The sequence below is a fragment of the Oryzias latipes genome, chromosome 20, assembly GCF_053564925.1.
Source record: "Oryzias latipes strain Hd-rR chromosome 20, Olatipes_Hd-rR_3.1".
In the NCBI taxonomy this organism is placed as follows: domain Eukaryota; kingdom Metazoa; phylum Chordata; class Actinopteri; order Beloniformes; family Adrianichthyidae; genus Oryzias; species Oryzias latipes.
Genome location: NC_136256.1, coordinates 10,846,883 through 10,865,833, shown reverse-complemented (window position 1 = coordinate 10,865,833; position 18,951 = coordinate 10,846,883). Strand labels below are relative to the sequence as shown.

Below are 18,951 nucleotides of genomic sequence, written 5' to 3'. Positions count from 1 at the left end.
GAATGGGGGTGTCCACCCAAAAATCCCCCTCTGCTGTGAGTCATCGCTCCGAGAGGAGTGATGTGAGAAGTTCCGGCTTGGTGCTGCTGTGTGTGTCTGTGTGTTCACCTGTGTGTTCGTATTTGTGCCTCAGCAGCGAGCTGCTCTTTTGGAAGATTTTGTCGCACAGGTCGCAGGCGTACATGCCGCTCTCCGTCTTCTTCATCTTCTTCCTGGCGGGGCCCGAGTCCGAGTCGTTCTGCTCCTCCAGCATGGAGTTGGCCTCGGAGCTCAGGTCCGGCTTCTCCTCCTGAGGAAGAGGAGAAGTTGGTCAAAAAGCAGGAATGCACGTTGGGTTCCTCTCATTCACAGGAGGATGCTGAATCACCGCCCGCTCAGGCCTCTGTGGGATGACCGGAAACATAACATCACTCCCCCTTCTGAACACGGCTCCTCGCCTCTGATAGCGGGAGGATTTCTGCTGGAGGCTCTTCTCCAGGTTCATCTTTGTCAATCCACTTAACACAACAGCAGGGAATCAATGCAGGCGGCACAGGAGCTGCGTTTAGACAGAGTCCAACAGATCGATATGGTCTGAGGAGCAGAGTGAGGACGCCGTCCTCTGACAGCACAGCTACATCATTTACCTCCAGCTCCTCTGAGGCCACATTCTGACGATTCTGCAAAGCTTTCAAAGCCTTCAGGAAAATCTGACAATGATTAGACTTTTTTGGAGGAACTGAGATTTCTGGAGGAGAAGCAGAACCCGTGAGGTCTGAGTTGGACTTCCTGAGGGGTTTCTGCTCAGGTGCTCCTGAGCAACATGGGTGTGTCCAAACCAGAGGAGTCTGGTTTGGATCATAGTTATTTTCTTCATTATTCTGCTTCCTTGGGCAGGTGTGAAAGCTTAACTGGACTCGGGTGCGATTCTGGCCGCTGAAGCAAATAGAGGAAGTTAAGCAGAAACGTACTGATGTAAACACCAAGCAATGTCAGCTGCAATTAGACAATCTTCACAGACATGCTTTAACAAAAAGAATAAAAACTCACAATACAAATTAGAAAAAGTGGAAGTTGATTATATCACTGACTTCCACTCCCTTCAAGCAATTAGTCCATCTTCATTAAAATGAATGGATTCAATGTGTCATGTTCTGTATGGATAGGTGCAGATATGTCTGTTTATGATTTAGAGCAATTATAAAGTCTATTAATTATTTCATTTATTATACCATGGTCCCGATGAATACTCGATTCTGATTGGCTGCTGGGTATGCGTTAAAACCTGATAACCGCACGGTGAAAAAGTTCCGGTCGGCTAGCTTAAATGATTTGTATCACTGCGCCGGCTTCTGTAAAACAACCTTTTGCTTCATCATCTGGGCAAAAACAAGCGGTAAGCGATTAACTTTCCCTCTGAATTGATGCTTTATTCAACCCATCGGGATGATCAGCATATATTATATATCGCCGAATCTTGACTGCAGCGGTGGTGCTGCGCGACGCGGACTACCATGGTATAAGCGGGTTAATGGCCGACGAAGTGTGCGGTTACTACTTTTTATTAATGCACGCCGTGGAAGCCTGAAGTTCTGAACCGCTTCGCGTCGGACGGTTCAGGCTTCCACGGCGTGCATTAAAAAGTAGTAACCGCACACTTCGTCGGCCATTAACCCTTACTTAATGAATCCTTTGATAATCGAATTAACATACGCACATCCATTCTTTGACGGTTTATGACGGTTGATTCTGATGAGTGTTGATATGTTGACTGTATGAGAACTGGGCCGAGTAACTGTGACGTCACGCAGAGAACATGCTTTTCTTCCAGCTCCAGCCACATGAAGTCAATTCAGTCGCCCCTTTTTGGCGATGCGGCCTTCACGAGGTCGGAACCAGACGTCATCACTCAGAAGGGATCGGTCCGAGTTGGTCAACGTTTTTACGGCAACCACTATTGCCAATCAGAAGTGAGCTTGTTGGAAGGCCACACCCCAACAGCTTGAGCGCAGCCTCAGGAGAATCTGTCAATCAAACATTTGCCGCGGGTCCACATACTTTTATTGAGGCATCTGATTGGTCAGTTTATAACTTGAACTACAGAAAAAAACTAGGATTATCAAGAATATGTTGAATAAAGGTATCAGATCAAGAATGGTTATGTTTATGTCCCAGAGGTGAATGGAACAACGGTACTTCCTGTTTGAACGTGAGGGGGGAGGGGTCTCTCAGTCTGGTTCTCATAAACACATCACTAACCTGAAGTGTTGCATATCAGCGCAAACTTCAGATTCCACTGACTTCTGTTAATTTCCAAAACATTCAAAGAGTTCCAGTAATTCAAAGAATGTAAAGACTGGAGCTGAAGCTCTGGTGTTGAAGAGTTAAAATCCCACAAAGATTTGATATATCCATGTATTTTTATTTTATTGCCTTTTTCCTTTGTTTTTATTGCTTCAAACTGTTTAAAATAAACCAATCAATCCAACATTTAGCAGCAGCTGTCCTGGTCTCAACAACTTGAGTTCATTTTGTGTAAAGAAACATTTCTTCCGCTTAATCATTTAATGGAAGAAACACTTTTTATTTTGTGGATTCACCCAAACTTCACAGGTAAGGTAATTCTTGAGCAGTTTGCTGGACCTGAACTGACCTTGATTCCGTTGATATGGACGCCGTCGTGCGTCTCGCTGCCTGCAGGGCTGCTCGCCGCAGTGGTGTAGGTGTAGGCCAGCTGGGGGATCAGGATGGCCTGCTTGTTGTTGGTGGCGAGCGCTCTGAGGCATTGCATTGTGGTTACAATATCGAGGTGTTTGGCACTTGGCTGGTGGGCGTGCAGTGCGGCGGGGCTCCCCCACGTGGACGAGAGTGGCGATGCGTTGTTCTTTGTGCAAGTTAAGTTCAGGGGCTGCTCCTGTTTGGGGGAGCCAGAGGAGGCGGAGAGGAAGACGGGGGCTTTCACCGCCACTCTCTCCGCCTCTTCTCTGGCCGGCTTTGGCAGAGACAGGTCCAGGGGTCCCTCAGTGCTCTGTGGGGTGACAGCTTGGACGGGACCGCCTGCCGTCAGGTTTAGTGGTGTGGGGGAGGCCGGGAAACTGTGAGTGCCGTTGACTTCAGCCGGGGTAGCTTCAGTGGGGCTGTCCCGGCTCACAGAAGGGCTTTTAGTAGCTGCGTCCCCCCCTGGGATCAGGGACACCACACTGTGAGCCTCACAGGTGTCCTCCTCCTCTGAGGGAGGCGTGGGAGCGCCCAGGGATATCTGCCCCTCCTGCATCTTGTCAAACCATTTCTTGACCACGTGGACCGGCAGGCTGACAGAATCGGAGATCTTGGCCAGCTCATCCTTGGTGGGCTCCGCATTCAAGGCGAAGTAGGCCTTGAGCAGGGACAGGATGTTCTTGGATGGGTGGCAGAACCCCCCTTCTGACAGCAAGGCGGCGATGGCGGACTCGGATCGGTCCCGGCCCGCTCCGTTTAGCCGGAGGACGTCCTTCTTGCAGTGCTTCAGAGCATGGAGCGCCTCCAAGCCCCCAGGACAGTTTTCACACAGGAGACAGTTTTTAGTGGTCTTTTCCTCTTTGATCTCGGGGGGTTTGGGACCTCTGACGGTGAGGTCTTCAGGAAGCTTTTGGAGATAAGGGGACAGCGTCTCCTCACGCTCTTTCTTCAGGTTATGCGCAGTGAGCTGGCCCTGGCTGGGGTCCAGGCTATAGTTTATAATGATTTTGGCGTTTCCGTCCTGGCCGACGATGGGCAGACTGATGGCTGAGATGAGCTGTTGCTGTGGGGGGTGGAGTGTTCCAGTGGTTAACCCCGCGCTCGCCTGCACTTTGTTTTCCAGCACCTGGCGTATGACGCTACCGTCCACCGCCACCTTCAGGGCATTCTGCAGGTCTGCCAGGTTGATGCTGATGGGTGACACCAGCCCCATGGTGGGCAGGACCACCGCCTGCACCGTGCCCTGCAGAGGAGCCGCGGCACCGCCGGCGAACACCCCCCCGCCGCTCATGGCAGTCATGTTGGGCGGCGTCCCCAAGGCCGGCTTGTACTCGTAGTCCACAGGCTCAGTCTTGATCTGGTTGAGGGGCAGCTGCTCCTGCAGCGGCTTGGTGTGTTCCAGCTTTTCCCTGATCTGGGTGCAGAGGGCCGAGGGTGAAGTGGACAGGGTCGGTGAGGGGCCCTGGGTTTTAGCCCCCCCCACGCGCTGCCTGCCGTTCATTGAGATGATGCTGATGCACTTCTTACTGCTGATGTGGGAGCTGTATGAGCCGGAGTGGGAGAAGCGCTTCTTACAGTTGGAGCACTCGTAGGGTTTCTCTCCTGTAGAAAAGAACAATGTGCAGAAGGGGGGGGGGGGGTCCATTAGTAAATGAACTAAATGAGGAAGCTTGGCTATGAGGGTTACAACAGGAAAAGGCTCTAATGCATTTCAATGATGCTTAAACGCTGATGTAACGGCACCGCTGGGAGAAGCCCGGCTCTAATTGCTGTCCCATAACACCAGCACAAACACTATTATGGCACATTAAGGAGAAACGCACAACGCAGCCAACCGCCATGATGAATCTACAACCAGAGGATCGTAAATGAAACCTACAGTTGTCACTCTGCAGATGTAAACATCTGCATTCAACAGAGACGTGACGAGGATGGCGTCCACTCACCGCTGTGAATGCGGAGGTGCTCCTTCAGGTGGTGCTTGTATTTAAACGCTTTGCCACACTCGGTGCACTTGAATTTACGATTGCCCCCAGACTGTGTGATGTGCCTCTGTCGAGAGAGGGGGGGAGAAGTCCATCAGACAGATAAACAACGACAACACAACCTTTGAACTGCTGCTAATTCATGTCAGTGTCGCTGATCAATTTAGGGCAAAAGTTCATGTTTATTTTCATGCATATTTTTTGGACCCGCTGTAGTGTTTTTCCCATGTTCTTGACTTCTGATGATGGAGGATATATATAAGGAAATCCAGATTAAAATTGCATTTCTGAGATTTTCTTTATTCTAACTCTCGGTGAGTCAGGAGCAGATGAAAATTTGTATTTGTAACGTAGAAAAAACGCTCGGTGCAGCGCTAGCTCCCTGCTCCGCTCCATTCTGACGCATCCACTTGTGGACAACTAGGTCCATGTGCGTCTTCGTTTTCCTCCTCCAAGCTGGCATCTCTTTGAAAAAATTAGATAGCTCCAATTTTGCTCTCCTAGGTTTTTTTTAATTTGGATTAAAATGGTACACTCATGATTAAAAGACAACTGGGAACGCTGTAAAATAGATCAACAGATGATTGGAGTTGGACTTTAAAGTGAGAAGACTTGGGTCCTGTAACCCCCTCCACACATTGCAGGTGGTTTTGGCGGGTCCTCACCTGATCCCTTCCATTCCTGTGGACCGTCATGTGCCTCTCCAGCTGAGCGCGGTACGCAAAGCTGTAGCTGCACTCCGGGCAGCTGAAGCTCTCGTCCGTCTTCTCGTGCCGATACTTGATGTGCTCCTTCAGGGAGCTGTAGCGCTTGTAGCCGCGGGAGCAGTAGGGACAGGTGAGCAGCTGGGAGAAGGAGTCAGGAGTCCCTGATTAAAAAATGGGAAAGCGGCATGAGAAAGAGGAAGCATGTTGGGTGGGGGGCATTCTTTGATGTTATTAATGACTCGTCTCTGTAACATTCCTCCGCTCTTTGACTAATCACTGACAGATCCACCCCCACAGGTAAACAGCACCCAGGTAAGCAGAAAGATCAAAGCAGGTCTGGGTGTATTGAACTCTTCCTGCAGCCATGTGACTGTATGTCAGCCTCCTTTGACGGAAAGGAGGTTAATAAATTGCAGCGCTCACTCCCTTGAAAGTCCATTTTTGATTGGCTCTAATAAATCAGGGGAGCGCTGTGTGTCCGCGTGTGTGTGTGTGAGGGAAGGAGAGCCTGGTGAACAGCCGCCGCCCACCTGGAGCTGCAGCGCCTCAGTTGGTCGGCTCCCACACAGGTAAAGCATTACCTCGTTAACAGCTGATGTATTAAGTCTCCCCTGTGGGACAGGTGAGGGCCTCGGGATGAGAATGCACACACATTATCACCCAGGTAGCATTGAGTCAGAGCTCGCACAGACGTGACAAATTTACTCAGGTGTTGCCGTTTCTCTAACCCCCCCCCACCTTCCTTTTTTCCCTTCTCAGTGGAAACAGGTAAAAGTCAAAGCCCCGGACCGTAAAGGCTGCACTTAACAAAGAGACTGTTGACTATAAAGACGTCGGAGTGGTGTTAATGGGGTGGAGTTAACACCTGAGCTGACACAGAGCAGGTAGAGCCGTCCCCCGGGGGGATAATTACTGCTCTCAGATGGAAGCTGCTGTGTGTTTTAGAGTGGGAGGTGTGATTTTATTGAACAGCTCGTACCGTTCTCATCGTGGACGCCGGTGTCTGGCGTTCCCTGCCGTGGAGGCTCGTCGTCGGGGGCCTCGGGGTAGATGACTGCCGTGTCCCCCTGCTGGAGCATCTTCTCCACCAGGGCGTCTGTGCTCACGTCATCCTCGCCGTTTGAGGGACAGTCTTCCTTCACTGTGAAGGACAAACCGGCTCTGATCACACCGACACGCCCACAAAAACAGGCTCTTCACTGATTAGTCTGTGGGGCAGCAGGAGGTCTGGATCAGGACCCGGTGAGCAGGCCGGGATGAGGCCCGCAGAAACCTAACATCCTGATGTCCCCAACGGGATGAGAAAAGTCATTAGCATCAAAGGCAGGAGGCGCCGCGGCCTGTGTGCTTACTGAATGGGAAGCTTCCATTGGCAGTGTTAGAGGGCGGTAATAAGGTGATGAATTTTTTTCATGTGTTACAGCAGCACACAATTATCAGACCACACACCTCCCTTTGGAGAGGCTTCACTTTCACACTGTTCAGGAGATGAAGGTTGATGTTGGATCTGACGGTGTTCCTCCTCCTCATCACAGGCCCAGCCAGCAGGTCTGCAGGTCTCTCATCACCGCCCCCCTGCAGCTCCAGAGGCTGAGCAGCTGTTTTTCCAGTATCCAGTAAGGAATGACATCAAGCTTATTGTTTGCTGAAAACACGCTGGCCTACAGAAGGAAGACCTGCACCACACCAGCGTCCACGTAACCGTGTTCTGGACAGTTTTGTTGCATCGTGCCAGAGCACAGAGCAGACTGATCATGCCAACTTTACCTTGTAGTCAAACGCAAGTGTGGTGGGAGTGTGACTGTATGGACTAAATCCCAGCATGTCTGTTGAAGCTGATGTTAATATGCAGCTGTAGGATCATCCTGTGTGTCATTAAAGAATAACTGCTTCCTGACACAAAAACTGTGACGGGCCACAGCCTTAAGAAAAGGCTAGCTAGACTTTAGTCAACTTTCCAAGCAGTTTGACTGAAAGTCTTTATGAAAATGCAGGTTGAGAAAATAAATTGTTGAAACCAAACTTTATCAGTTGCAAGTCCAGTCCAGCATGGGCCACAAAAGATTGAGTATTAAACACCAACTCAGATGAAAATTGTGTTTTTGGAGTGTTTGACATGTTCTTGAGGAATTTTTCTGACGTTGGAGGACAGTAATTAAGAAAATTAAGCTAAATTTGTATTTCTGAGTATTTCCTAATTCAAATCGGGATGAATCAGGAGCAGACCAAAAAATGATGTTTGAAATTTTGTTGGGCGGCCCACAAGCTCCCTGCTCCGCTCCATTCTGATGCATCCACTTATAGACAAATAGATCCATGAACGTCTTTGTTTTCCCCGTCTGAGCTGGAATCTGGAGCAAAACTGTACTGCTGGATAACTCTGATGTTGCTCGTCTTTTTTTTTAGTTGGAGTTGTGACGGGCTGTAAGCTAGCAGGAGAGCACATACAGATGGGTGACAGGAAGTGGGGGCGGGGTTGCTCCATGCCAACACAACTCATAGGAGAATTTCTGTTACGCTCCTATCACTCTTCAGGAACTATGTCCTAAAAAACAACAGTTGTTTTTTTTTAGGTTGGCTAAAAACTGCATAATCATAATTTCTGGGAAGACTTTACAATAGATAAAAAGATGACTGGAGTGGGACTTTAAGCAATAACTCCAGAGGAGGAGTTAGATGTTGACTCACAATAAAACAACTCCAGTTTGGCACTGAGGAAGTTTAATTAACACCAACTAAAGTTAGATTTAGGAATGAATCCTAACAATCCTAAAACACTTTGGTCTTTCTTCCCCCTAACAGCCAGAGGTTTTACTGCAGAGACGGGTTGTGGTGGATCTGTCCCTCAGTGGACGTTTACGGGGACAGATACAAGCCCCGCCTCCCCTGGAGGAACTATGAACTGTGTCTGTTTGTAAAGACGGGGCCAGCTGTGATCTCCTCGGAGACGGGAACAGGTGTAGCTCTTCATGACTCACAGTGAATACCAACAGTCTCACACCGCCTCGCGCCGGCTTCCTCTGGTGCACCTCAACAAAGCTGTGGAACAATACGGCTGCGCTCATTTGTTGCTATGGTTATTAAAGAAACCTCCTGCCCTGTCTGAACCCTGAGAGACATCACACACACACACACAAAGAGGCTGTGTTTGGCGGAGCGCGTGTGTCTGAAGCAGGTGTTGAGAAAGTGCTGGGATCATCCTGCATTAGGCCGTCTAGCCCCCGTGTTTCATACAGCTTCTCTCCCATGACCTCAGCAGCACCGCAGACATGTGCACCGCATTCTTCATGTTGGGAGCAGCACTGAGGGACTCTGGGAAACATGCTAGTTGGATCTCTGACCAAGCTTTAAATGGAGAAAATCAATAGCAGCTTATGTTTCAGGTCACTGCTTTATGTTTTATTTGCAGCATATTACAGGCGTTTACCGCTGATGTGTGAGGAGACAAATGCAGAAGTGCTGATGGAGCAGCATCCAGCACTCACCTCAGGCTACTAAATGTTGAGCGTGTGTGTGAAGCTGCCTCCCAAACGGCATGTGTGTGCGTGTGTGAAAAGCTGCGACAAGCTCTTGTCCTTCTGTGTGTCTGTGTTCCTCGCTCAGATGCAGGCTGGGGGAGGGGTCACAGCCCTGCTGAGGTGGCTCCGTGTTATCCGGCGTCTCCCCTGACATGAGGCATCGCTCAGGACGTTTATGTGCTGACGCAGGGATGTGAACGCACCGCTGCGCGCGCCGAGGATCAGCTGGAGGAGCCTGGGGTCTGCGGTGCCGAGAGCCTCCGCAGATCTGGTCTTCGCGCACCGATGGTACATCTTCAGACAGAAAAACCTCAGACCACCCACTCGCTCCCCTCTCATCCTTCCATGTAACATGATACAGCCGTGTCCTGTGATGCATTTCCTGCCTGGGCTGACCTCTGACCTCTCCACTTCCTGTGGTCGTGCATTTAGAGCAGTTAGCAGATTATATCTTAGATTGGAAGCAATCAAACTTGGAAAAGACTTCTTAAGTACAACTCAGTCATTACTGAAGATACATATCTACCGGTATTTTTTTTTTTTTTCAAGAAAAAAGGATTTGCTGCGTTCAAGCTTTGGCAACAAGCGTTCAAGCAGACACTTGCAATAAAAAGTCGATGTAAACGGATGTATATCTGGCTTCCACTTTCATAACTCTTGTGTTCATGCCTCACTTTACAAGTTAAACAAGTGTGTTTCAGGCTATGCGTACAAAACGCGTGACCATTGAACATGCCTTTAAAGTTGAACCAGTTGAACTTTGACCAATCAGGGACTCTGATTTGGTGTCCAGTGTAAACACCGTAGCATTGGATGAAGGATCTTAACCCTTGTGCTATCTTAGATGACACCACCCATACTTTGAAGTGTTCTTCCTACAATGACAAAAGTGGATAAAGGTGGAAAGATTTCATGTAATCTATAGACACCAGTGAAGATCACAAATCATTGAAGAAAAAAGGTTCAGAGCACTGTCTAGTGGGTCTAGATGACCCAAATCCCAATGTTAAAGTGCCTAGGATAGCACAAGGGTTAAACATTATGGCCCGGATGTCTGCAGTGGACAACGCCCAAACAAACCCTCTGGGAAGGAGGCAGAACCATCTGAAATGTCAGAGTTTTACTAGAATTTCTACAAGAGCATCAGACATCCATCATCACCATGCATTCCCATTCGTTCCTCCAAACGAATGGTTTGATGTCTGGCGTTCCCTCCACCTCCACCTCACATCTCCCAATCCCCTTTACATGCTGCTTCATCTGCATGAAGGACCTTCAACATCACGCGCTCAGGAGTCCAAGCAGGAGCAGTCAGGAGGAAAAAGAGTTAAAAGTTTGCTTTGGTCCGCTGAAGTCTCAGGGGAAAGGGTGTTGAGGCTTTAATTTGGGGCGATGCTGAGGAGAAGATTAGTGGGTGGTGTTCACTTGTCACGGCCACACCAGAGAAAGCACCAGAGAGCGGGACGGAGGCACAGGAGGTGTGCTTGTTTAAAGGACTGCGGTTTTCCCCGTTTTATCACCAAACAGCAAAGATGCAGCTTGATGCACGAGCGTGTGTGAAGGCAGAGAAAAGATACGTCTGTGTGAGTGCAACTCCTGCCTTTGAAGGGTTTAATGCTCAGAGGGTCCAGCTCCAGCCAGTGACACCACTCCTCCTCCAACTCGGCCGTTCTGCGAGGAAACACAGCTGTCGAACCTCCATGAGGAAGAATATATGGAGCTGCTGTGTGAAGACGTGTTCCAGTGCAACTCAAACTGAGGAAGACTCATTTGACTGGAATTTGAAAGAGCCCCTCCCTAAACTTAAAGTGATATGTCACTTTTCATACGTGTGGGTTTGACCTCTCCATAAATAACAGCCCACACCTAACACATCTGTCACTGCAGCAAGCTGCAACACGCTGAAGTAAATGTTTCTGTGCCTGAACATCTAATTAGCTTTCATGAGAACGTGTCATGAATGACAGGTTGGGGGGGGGGCACAAGGTGCTCAAACTGTCTGGAAACTCGCGGGCGGCATGAGGTCAGCTGCACGCTGGAGAGGCCTTGAGCCCACTCGAAACATCCTTCAGCACCTGCCATTGTTTTGCAGGCGGCAAAGCGCGTGACGTCAGCCCTTCCTGTGGTAAGCAGCCGTCTCTGATGTCACTTCCATGCGGCTGGAGGTAGAAAATTCACGGCAGTCCCTTCAGTGCCCAGCAGACCTGTAAAGCTCTTCCTGGGCACTTGGCTGTCCGCTGTACTCGAAGGTCTCTCCCTCCGCTAGCATTGTCTCTGTTGAATGTCAGGCTTCCTGCTTCAGTCAGAGCCGCTCTGCCTCCAGTGGCGTTTCACAGCCTGACATCGTCGGGTCAAAGCACCAATCCAACGGCATATGATACCAGGTTTTTGGACTATAAGTCATAGCAGCAAAAAAATCATATATAAGTCGTACTTTTAGGAGAAAAGTGCAATGCTTCTGAAAAACGGCCCCAAGCCGGATGTAAAGCTGCGTTCAGACGCAGTTCACGCATCAAATTTAGTCAGAGGAGGGAAAAAATGAAAAGAAGAACAAAAACTATCATAAAGTTCAGGAGAACAATCAGCTTTTCCTTCATGTTTGTTCTGAACGGCGCTTCTTCTGAGTCGCTGTCAGTAGAAAATACTAATACACACATCTACAATGCTCTTTAGTGGTTGTTGGTGGGAAACAACCACTAAAGAGCAATTGGTTGTGAATAGGAAAATAACAAATATACCCGTATACAGTTAGTCACACCACTGGCGTTGAATTAACTCCAAACGATATGGTAGTTGTGTGTTTAACGAAGCCCATCGAGACAAATGTTGAATTGAAATTGAATTAAATTAACATGAAGCAAACAATCTCATGGTGTCTGTATGATGCGTTTCTTGAGAACTAAGCAACAGTCTCACCTGGGTCCCACTGGAGCACCCCTTGGTGTTCATCGTCCTGCAGGGTGCCGTCACAGTCGGCGCCGTCTTCCTCCACGATGTGCAGCTTGTCCTCGTCGTCTGAGTCTGAGCCGGCCTCCACCACATTGTTGTAGTTACTCACTGCACACAGACAAAGGTTCTGGTCAGGGGTCTTGTTTTTCTGAATCAGTCTTTGAAGCAAAGTGGGGACGCTGCCAGGTTTAGTGCGGCGCAAAGATAATGGGAGGTGTGCTGCGTCTGCTTCTTAATTATGAGTGCTCAATGTGAAAGGCTGCGAGCCAGCGAGGTTAAATATATGTGCTATGTCATTTAAATGTCAAAACTATTAAAGGCGCCGCTCGAGGAGGAAGACGGACCACGGAGCTGGAAACACCAATTAAACAGCGCAAAGCAACTTAAATAGATTAGATGAAACTAGAAATGACCCCTGTGGGGGGAGAGGTTGTTAAAACTGGAGGGAGTAAAACCTCCCGGGTAATAACTACCCAGTGAACAGGACCTATTAGAAGTAATGCATTTGATGCTTCTGATGGCCCAGCGCAGTAAAACCAGAGGAATAAACGGATCAAACGGTGACGGCAAACTTGGTGTTGTAGAGGAAGAGGGAAAATTCACACATGCACAACTGTTGTGTGAGGTTGGGAGTGGTGTGTGTGTGTGTGTGTGTGGGAGCTGGTGTGATCCGGTCGCCTGTGTGATGGGCTGCAGGAGCCAGGACACACATATTATTACCAAGAGTACATTTTCCTCACAGAATGTCTGCTTCTGATGCTCCTGTGTGTTTTTATGCGCTGTTGTGTCTTCTTTTCATTTCCACCCTGTTTCTTCCATCTCTCAATTCCACCTGTGTTACTTGCCCCCCCCCCCCCCCCCCCCCCCCCCCCAGCATCCCTCCGCTCCACAGAGAGAGCAACAGATCCACTCGGAGGCCAAATCAATTCTCCGGTGAGAGCAGCCCCAAAACACACTCGCTGAACATGCGCTGCTGCTACAAAGCACCTCACTTTTTTACTTCATCTCCTCTCTTCTGCGCTCGCCCACCGCTTTCTGAAGAGGCTGTAATTTTTGTGTGTGTGTGGTTTTTTTTTTTTTCTCCTCCGGAGGAGGCGTATCTGGGAGAGCTGTGAGCCTTCAATCAATGAGGATTGTTTCGCTGAGGTCTCTCTCCTTCTCCCAGCACCGAGCAGGTCATTACAACCGGTTGGTATTCACTCAGACTCGGTAGACGCGCAGGGTTCAGGCTGAGGGGGAGGCGGGAGGAAGGAGGTGTGGGGGCGGGAGGGAGCGAAAGGTGACGAAGGAGGAGGGAGAAGCTCTGTTATTTGTCGAGCTGTTGGTGGGGTCATCACCGCAGTGCTGCAGCTGTGAAATCCTGCAGGGCTTCGTGGAGAGCTTTCTTTCACTTGGATGTTTTTCACCGACCATGATGTAAACGCTGTTGCTGGCTGCAGACTCAGAGACCGGCTGCTGGTACTGCTGAGGCCATACAGGCTTGAATGTGGTACACAAAATCCCCTGTATTTAACCCTTGTGTTATTCTAAGCACTTTAAATTGGGAGTGGGGTCTTCTAGACCCAAACTGTGACTATGAGACACTAGATGACTATCACAACACACCGTCATCAAGCAATCAAGAACTCAACGCAAACTGCATCAGGAGGAGGTGAAAAAAAACTTCTATCTCATTTTTACATAATACTGCTGAGAATATAGTCTACAGATTCCAAGAATAGAGAGAAATAGTTGAAACTTCTAAGAAACTTTAGTTTCACACCATTTTCAAACACTTTGCTTCACCATTAGGGGTGTAACAATTCATTTCGACTACAGTTCCATTTATTTCATAATTTGTGCCTTTATCCACCTTTGTCATGGTAGGGAGAACACGTCAATGTAAGGGTGGGGTCATCTAAGATAGCACAAGGGTTAATTGATCTGATTCACTGATCTAAAAGCGACATCTTTAGCCAAAACTAAAGACTCAAGAGTCGAAATTGAAAAGAAATAGTTGAACCCACTAAGAACATTTTCTGCATCAGTTTTATTTTTGTATTAATCCATTTCCATTTAAAATGACGTCTGAATTTTGACTTAATCCTTGAACCTTTTTTGAATCTTCCCATTGATTTTTGAAGCTCAGTGTTTTCATTGTTATATTTGGGTTTCTGCTTCTGTCCACGTCATGCTCTCTCCAAATTTTGGTTGGGATTCACAAAAGCTGGTTGTGATTTTACTGAATGCATTCACTCGAGCACATTTGGTGTTTGTCTTCCAGCTGCCCGCTCATTTTGGCAGGTGTGAAAGCTCACCTGGACTCTGGTGTGGATCAAACAAGTGAACCGTGAATGTGAACTACAAAAAGTGGGCCTGGTCGTTGTGCCTTATGATTATTCAAAAGTAAAAAGTGATCCTGAAAAGAGCAAAACCCAAACTTGAAAAAATACGAATCTCGACAAAGTTAGATAATTGTCTCATATAGTCATATAGGATCTTATCAGTAGCTGATATTTTTTCACATGCATTTTTCTGTTTGGGGTACTGCTCCCGAATCAGACCCTGGAAACCAAAGACAGAGGACTTAGTTGCTCAGGGTCAGATGCTCTGTTCTGTAACTTTGTTTTGATCATTTTACTTTTCGTTTTGCTAAAGAAAATTTCAGATCGGGTTCAGATTTCAGGGGAGATTTTTTTAGTCAAACTTCTGTCTTTTCTAAATCTTGAAGTCTATGTTCTGTATTTGCTTCTTGGCCTTTTTTATGACCACATTTGGGATCACTGACAATGAAATCTACTAAGGTCAACCCAACACAATACAAATCATTACTCCTCCCCCACCATGCTTGACACTTGGTGTTAAAATGTCTGTACGCATCTATTTTTGACGGGGGTTACTTCCTTCGGTTTTTTTTTGTTTTTTGTATTAATATATTGAGAAAAGAAGGGCCGATCCACCATACCTTTAGAGTATTTTCATTGTTCTGTCACAAACTTTCAGGTTTACCAACAGATGATCAGGTCAATCTGCTTAGTCGTAGCTGACACCTTCCCTTGTAACTAATTTTTAAACAAGCAGCTAGAGGCTAGTCCCTGTAGATGTGATGTTTTTTTAATGGAACAGCTGTTTAAACTTGAGGATACATTTTAATAAACGAGTCAACAAAACAATAGAACACCACATGAGGAACTGCAGTCATCTTGCTTCCACTCCTGTCTGAGAGTTTCTCCTCCAGGTGACGCATTGTGCAATCAGCAACCCAAACAGGGTGCAACACCTCCCTGTCGAACAGACGTCAAGTCTGGGAGGATGTCTGGGGTCACTCAGGTGTGGAGTTAAGGTCAAAGGTTACAAAGACGACACCGTGTACCCTAGGACTGTCAGGAGAAAACAGTCAACTACAGAGCTGAAAGAGAAAATGGATGTTCTAGTGTGTGCCGTTGGAGGTGGCAACAGTGTGGGACCACAAAAGCTGATGTAAGGGTGGAAGAAAGAGTAGAGATGGTGGTGGTGTTTGCGGTGTGTGATGGGGTGAATAGACACGGCCTTCCTGTGCCAAATGTTTGGTGGTGTTGAGACAAGAGTGTTTGCTCCAGCAGGAGATGTAACACCTTGCATCAACAAAGGCTGCAGCCCCTTCTGGCTGAGCAGGCTGAGCGTTTGGACAGCTGGCCTTATTAGCACGAGCATGCTAGCACACAACAGGAGGATGACTCCTACGCATCGGAGACAGAAAGCCTCGGAAGGTGGAGGAGGTGGCGAGCTCACTTCTCAAAGTGAGCTCTTCTGCATAGTTGCAATGTCCTGAACAACAGGAGCTGCAGAACACAAAAGCACTGTCACAGAAGGAAACCTTCTGACAGACGTCTGTTGCAGATACCTGCCCAACGAGGCAACAATGACCGAACTGTCAATAGATTGATCTGCAGGACTTTTATTTACAGTTTTCTCTTAACAACCTTCCGCAAGGCGATGCAGGAACGTCTCAGAGCAGCCTGGAGTTGTTGTGAAAACAGGCCATAGATTAAGGATGCTTCCATGTGGAAAAGTATGATCCCATGGAATGGGGTCAAAAAGGAGGAGATCGCTAAGAAATTTCACATCTTCATTAGGTCTGTCGGCTGGCCCTAAAGTGCAATATCTTCAATGTGTAAAAGTTTGTCTTTCAGTTTTATTATTTTAGGTACCAGATGTATTTAAAGGTAAAACAAATTTACAATAGTTTACTCACTTTTAAACTTTCCACCAGTTCCTTATTTTTTAACACCATTAGGTCGTACTTTGTTTGGAATAAAATAGTAATAAAAATAAACACTTTGTTTTGATTAAAATGATGAATCCCTGTCCAGACTCAGTTTTGAGCCCCAAATTTTCAAAATGAGTCTCATGACGTCAAAAATACAACAAACTGGTGTTGATTTATATGTTTATTGAATATTTTTCCATCAGAAAATGAACTCGATTTTTCAAAAGGTCCATGTGTTTGACCTTTAACCTCACCAAAGCTAACACACACACATACACACATACCATGGGTCAGAACCGTCCTCTCCAGACAGTCCATGGACTCCATGTTAGCCCCACTGACATGAGGCAGCAGCAGCCACGGGCTGGGTTGTTATGACACCTGCCAGCCCGTATCAATTACTACCAAAAGAATGGACAAGTATCTGGGCTGGTCCAAAAACAGGTTCAGTATTTCCCCATTGGGGATGCGGGGGGGTCAGCTTGGCAAACAGATCTGTCAGCAGAGTGGAACATGAGGTGCCGTACTGGCTTCAGCCATGTTTCTGATGCTGATCTTGAGTCCTGGGACAACACAAACACTTGATATAATTAAAGCTTTAGTATGTAAATGTCTGCCTAAGTGATTATTTCAGAAATGACACAATCATTGCTGAGAGGGATAACCAAAGTTATCCTTCAGGTGGAAGGAAGGATTTTTGGACTCAGAGAAGCACATATTGACTGTGAACAACAACAACGTCTTAGAGAAATCAACACCCTTCTGTAGATTTATCACCTGTGGGGACTTTGGTGAGAAATCTACACCTATACTTCTTATGAGCAGACCAGCCGCTCTGCACCCGAATGTGTGGGAGGTATGTCTGGAATGTCAAACCAAAACACTTTTCTCCGAGTTCGGCTCTTGAAAAGACAGATCAAAGGCTGCGCTCTCCCCCATGCTACTAATTTCAGTCAACTGACCGACACGTATTGTGAAGTCTGCTGGTGTTCTGCTTGCGATTAGACAGATTGACTCATTGTGAGCAGCAGCGACTCTTTGGTTGCCCTTCTACCTCTCCCCTGTCTCTATCTTTAGCCTTGGTACAGGCTCCTTCTTTGAGGTGCGCCACACGTTTCTTCATAGTGTTCAGGACCAGGCAGACAGGCAGAAACGACCACAGGCATCCTTCGAGATGACCGACTATGTCGTCAGAAAGTCTGCCCTTGTGGCTCTGCGATGCCGTTTTCTCAGGGAAACCAACCACTACAAAAAAAACCCAACTCAAACCAAAGCAAAACAAAGCCTTGCCATTCAAAACCTCAAGTATCCTGTCTCAAGGTGAGGCGCCTCATTCAGTGCTGAGGTAAAACTGATGTTTTTTTTCCCCCCTCAAACAGCCGTCCTCCCACGGAGTCAGGAAGGTCAACTCCAGTCCTGATAAGGAAACAAAAGAATCAGGGATTTTCACGTTTGACTCGCTCATTGGCAGCTCCAGACTCTCAAGGATGTTTAGCTTTAACTGCACTTCACAGATACACTGTAAATACAAATAGAGCCCTTTACAAAGTCAGGTCCGTTCCAGAAATCCATGACTATCAGAGACTGGATTTCTATAGATCTGTGCAGAAACACGCTCACTGTCAAAACATCAGGTGATTCATGGTCATTGGACAGGGATGCCAAAAAGCAGAAGATCTGGACAAAAATAGTCCCAAACAGTCCTGACAATTAGTCATTTTCTTGCAGTACTACACACAGCTTCTGCTGATCTCAAATATTCCCTTCGCAGTAGGTTTTTTGGGCGGAACTCACAAAATCAACAAATGGGTAAGGTTGTGGGATCAAAACCTGCAGAGGTAACTGGTCAGTTATGGAAAAGGCAAGACAGAGCCTTAGTCTGCATAATGATGCTGATCAAGGTTCAGCATGTAAACTAATGAGCCCCTGCTATCATTCATCTTCAACTCTTTTCAGGACAACAGTGTTGCTAATGACAGCCATTGTTGTCTTAATCTAAGACGATATGTGAAAGAGTAAAGGAGACCAGAGTGTTCATGAGTGAAGGCAAAGAGAAAAACATCAGCTTCAAAGATGATAGAATTCTGAAAAAAAATAAAAATAAAAGGTCAAACTTCTTGACGTGCACTGTGTCAATTGACTGTATATGAGAACTGGACTGAGTGACTCCTCCCCCTGGCGTTCCAAACAGGAAGTAGCCTCTGGTTTCAAGAAGCAAAAATCCCAGATTTTCCTAGAGAAATACACAGCTGTTACTCAGTCTATTAGTCAGAATAGCCATTCTTACTCTGATGCCCTTTTTAACATGTTCCTGCCTATCCTAATTTTATGTCAGGATAATTTGTCTCTAGTGAAATGTATTCAAAGTTTAAACTGGCCAATCAGAAACCTATGTAGTCTTACGTCGAACGTGGACTACCAACAGGTCCTGATTGGTGAGAGTAGTTGAGAGTAGTGTGGTGCTCACACTGGGCTGTTGCTGCTCGATACCAGTACTTTTGTGTCACCTACAGCCGAAAGATGCTTGGTGTGAAATGAAAAAACAAGGAAAAACTCGCTAATCTTGCTCTTGGCTTTTTCTTTCACAGCTTTTTTTGAAAGCCTTGCTGTCGTATATTCCCAGATGAGCACAAACCGTAATTATTATTTTCTCCGACATTATCAATTTTTAAAGAGTTTGCACTTTTGTGAATGAACAGAGACGCCAGATGTCATTTCCAAATCCGAGTCCCTGATTGGTAAAAGTTTCATGTTCAATGGCAGCGCTTTTTGTATGTAGAGCTCGAAAACTCTCAGAGAAACTTGCATAGCTACACGTGAACGCGAGAGTTTTGAACGCAGAAGCCAGACAAGCACATTTTTGCTGT

General features: G+C 47.1%; 1 protein-coding gene and 1 long non-coding RNA gene across 3 annotated transcripts in view; one reads left to right on the top strand and one right to left on the bottom strand.

Annotated features, from left to right (window-relative positions):
• Positions 1-18,951, bottom strand: part of zeb1b (zinc finger E-box binding homeobox 1b) — a 48,382-nt gene that overhangs the window by 3,802 nt on the left and 25,629 nt on the right. Inside the window, exons 2-7 of the mRNA XM_004080900.5 lie at positions 11,824-11,964; positions 6,369-6,530; positions 5,348-5,550; positions 4,644-4,749; positions 2,633-4,299; positions 109-289 (exon numbers count right to left, since the gene is read on the bottom strand). Of these exons, the coding sequence (XP_004080948.1) occupies positions 109-289; positions 2,633-4,299; positions 4,644-4,749; positions 5,348-5,550; positions 6,369-6,530; positions 11,824-11,964 (2,460 nt within the window). The remainder of the gene's footprint in view (positions 1-108; positions 290-2,632; positions 4,300-4,643; positions 4,750-5,347; positions 5,551-6,368; positions 6,531-11,823; positions 11,965-18,951) is intronic.
• On the top strand, positions 1,272-11,334 carry LOC144988398 (uncharacterized). 2 transcript variants are annotated; one of them, XR_013652312.1, is made up of 2 exons: positions 1,272-1,375; positions 3,821-11,334. It is a non-coding gene; the product is annotated as an uncharacterized LOC144988398 (long non-coding RNA). The 2 variants fall into 2 exon arrangements; XR_013652311.1 differs by having other exon boundaries at positions 1,278-1,375; positions 1,811-11,334.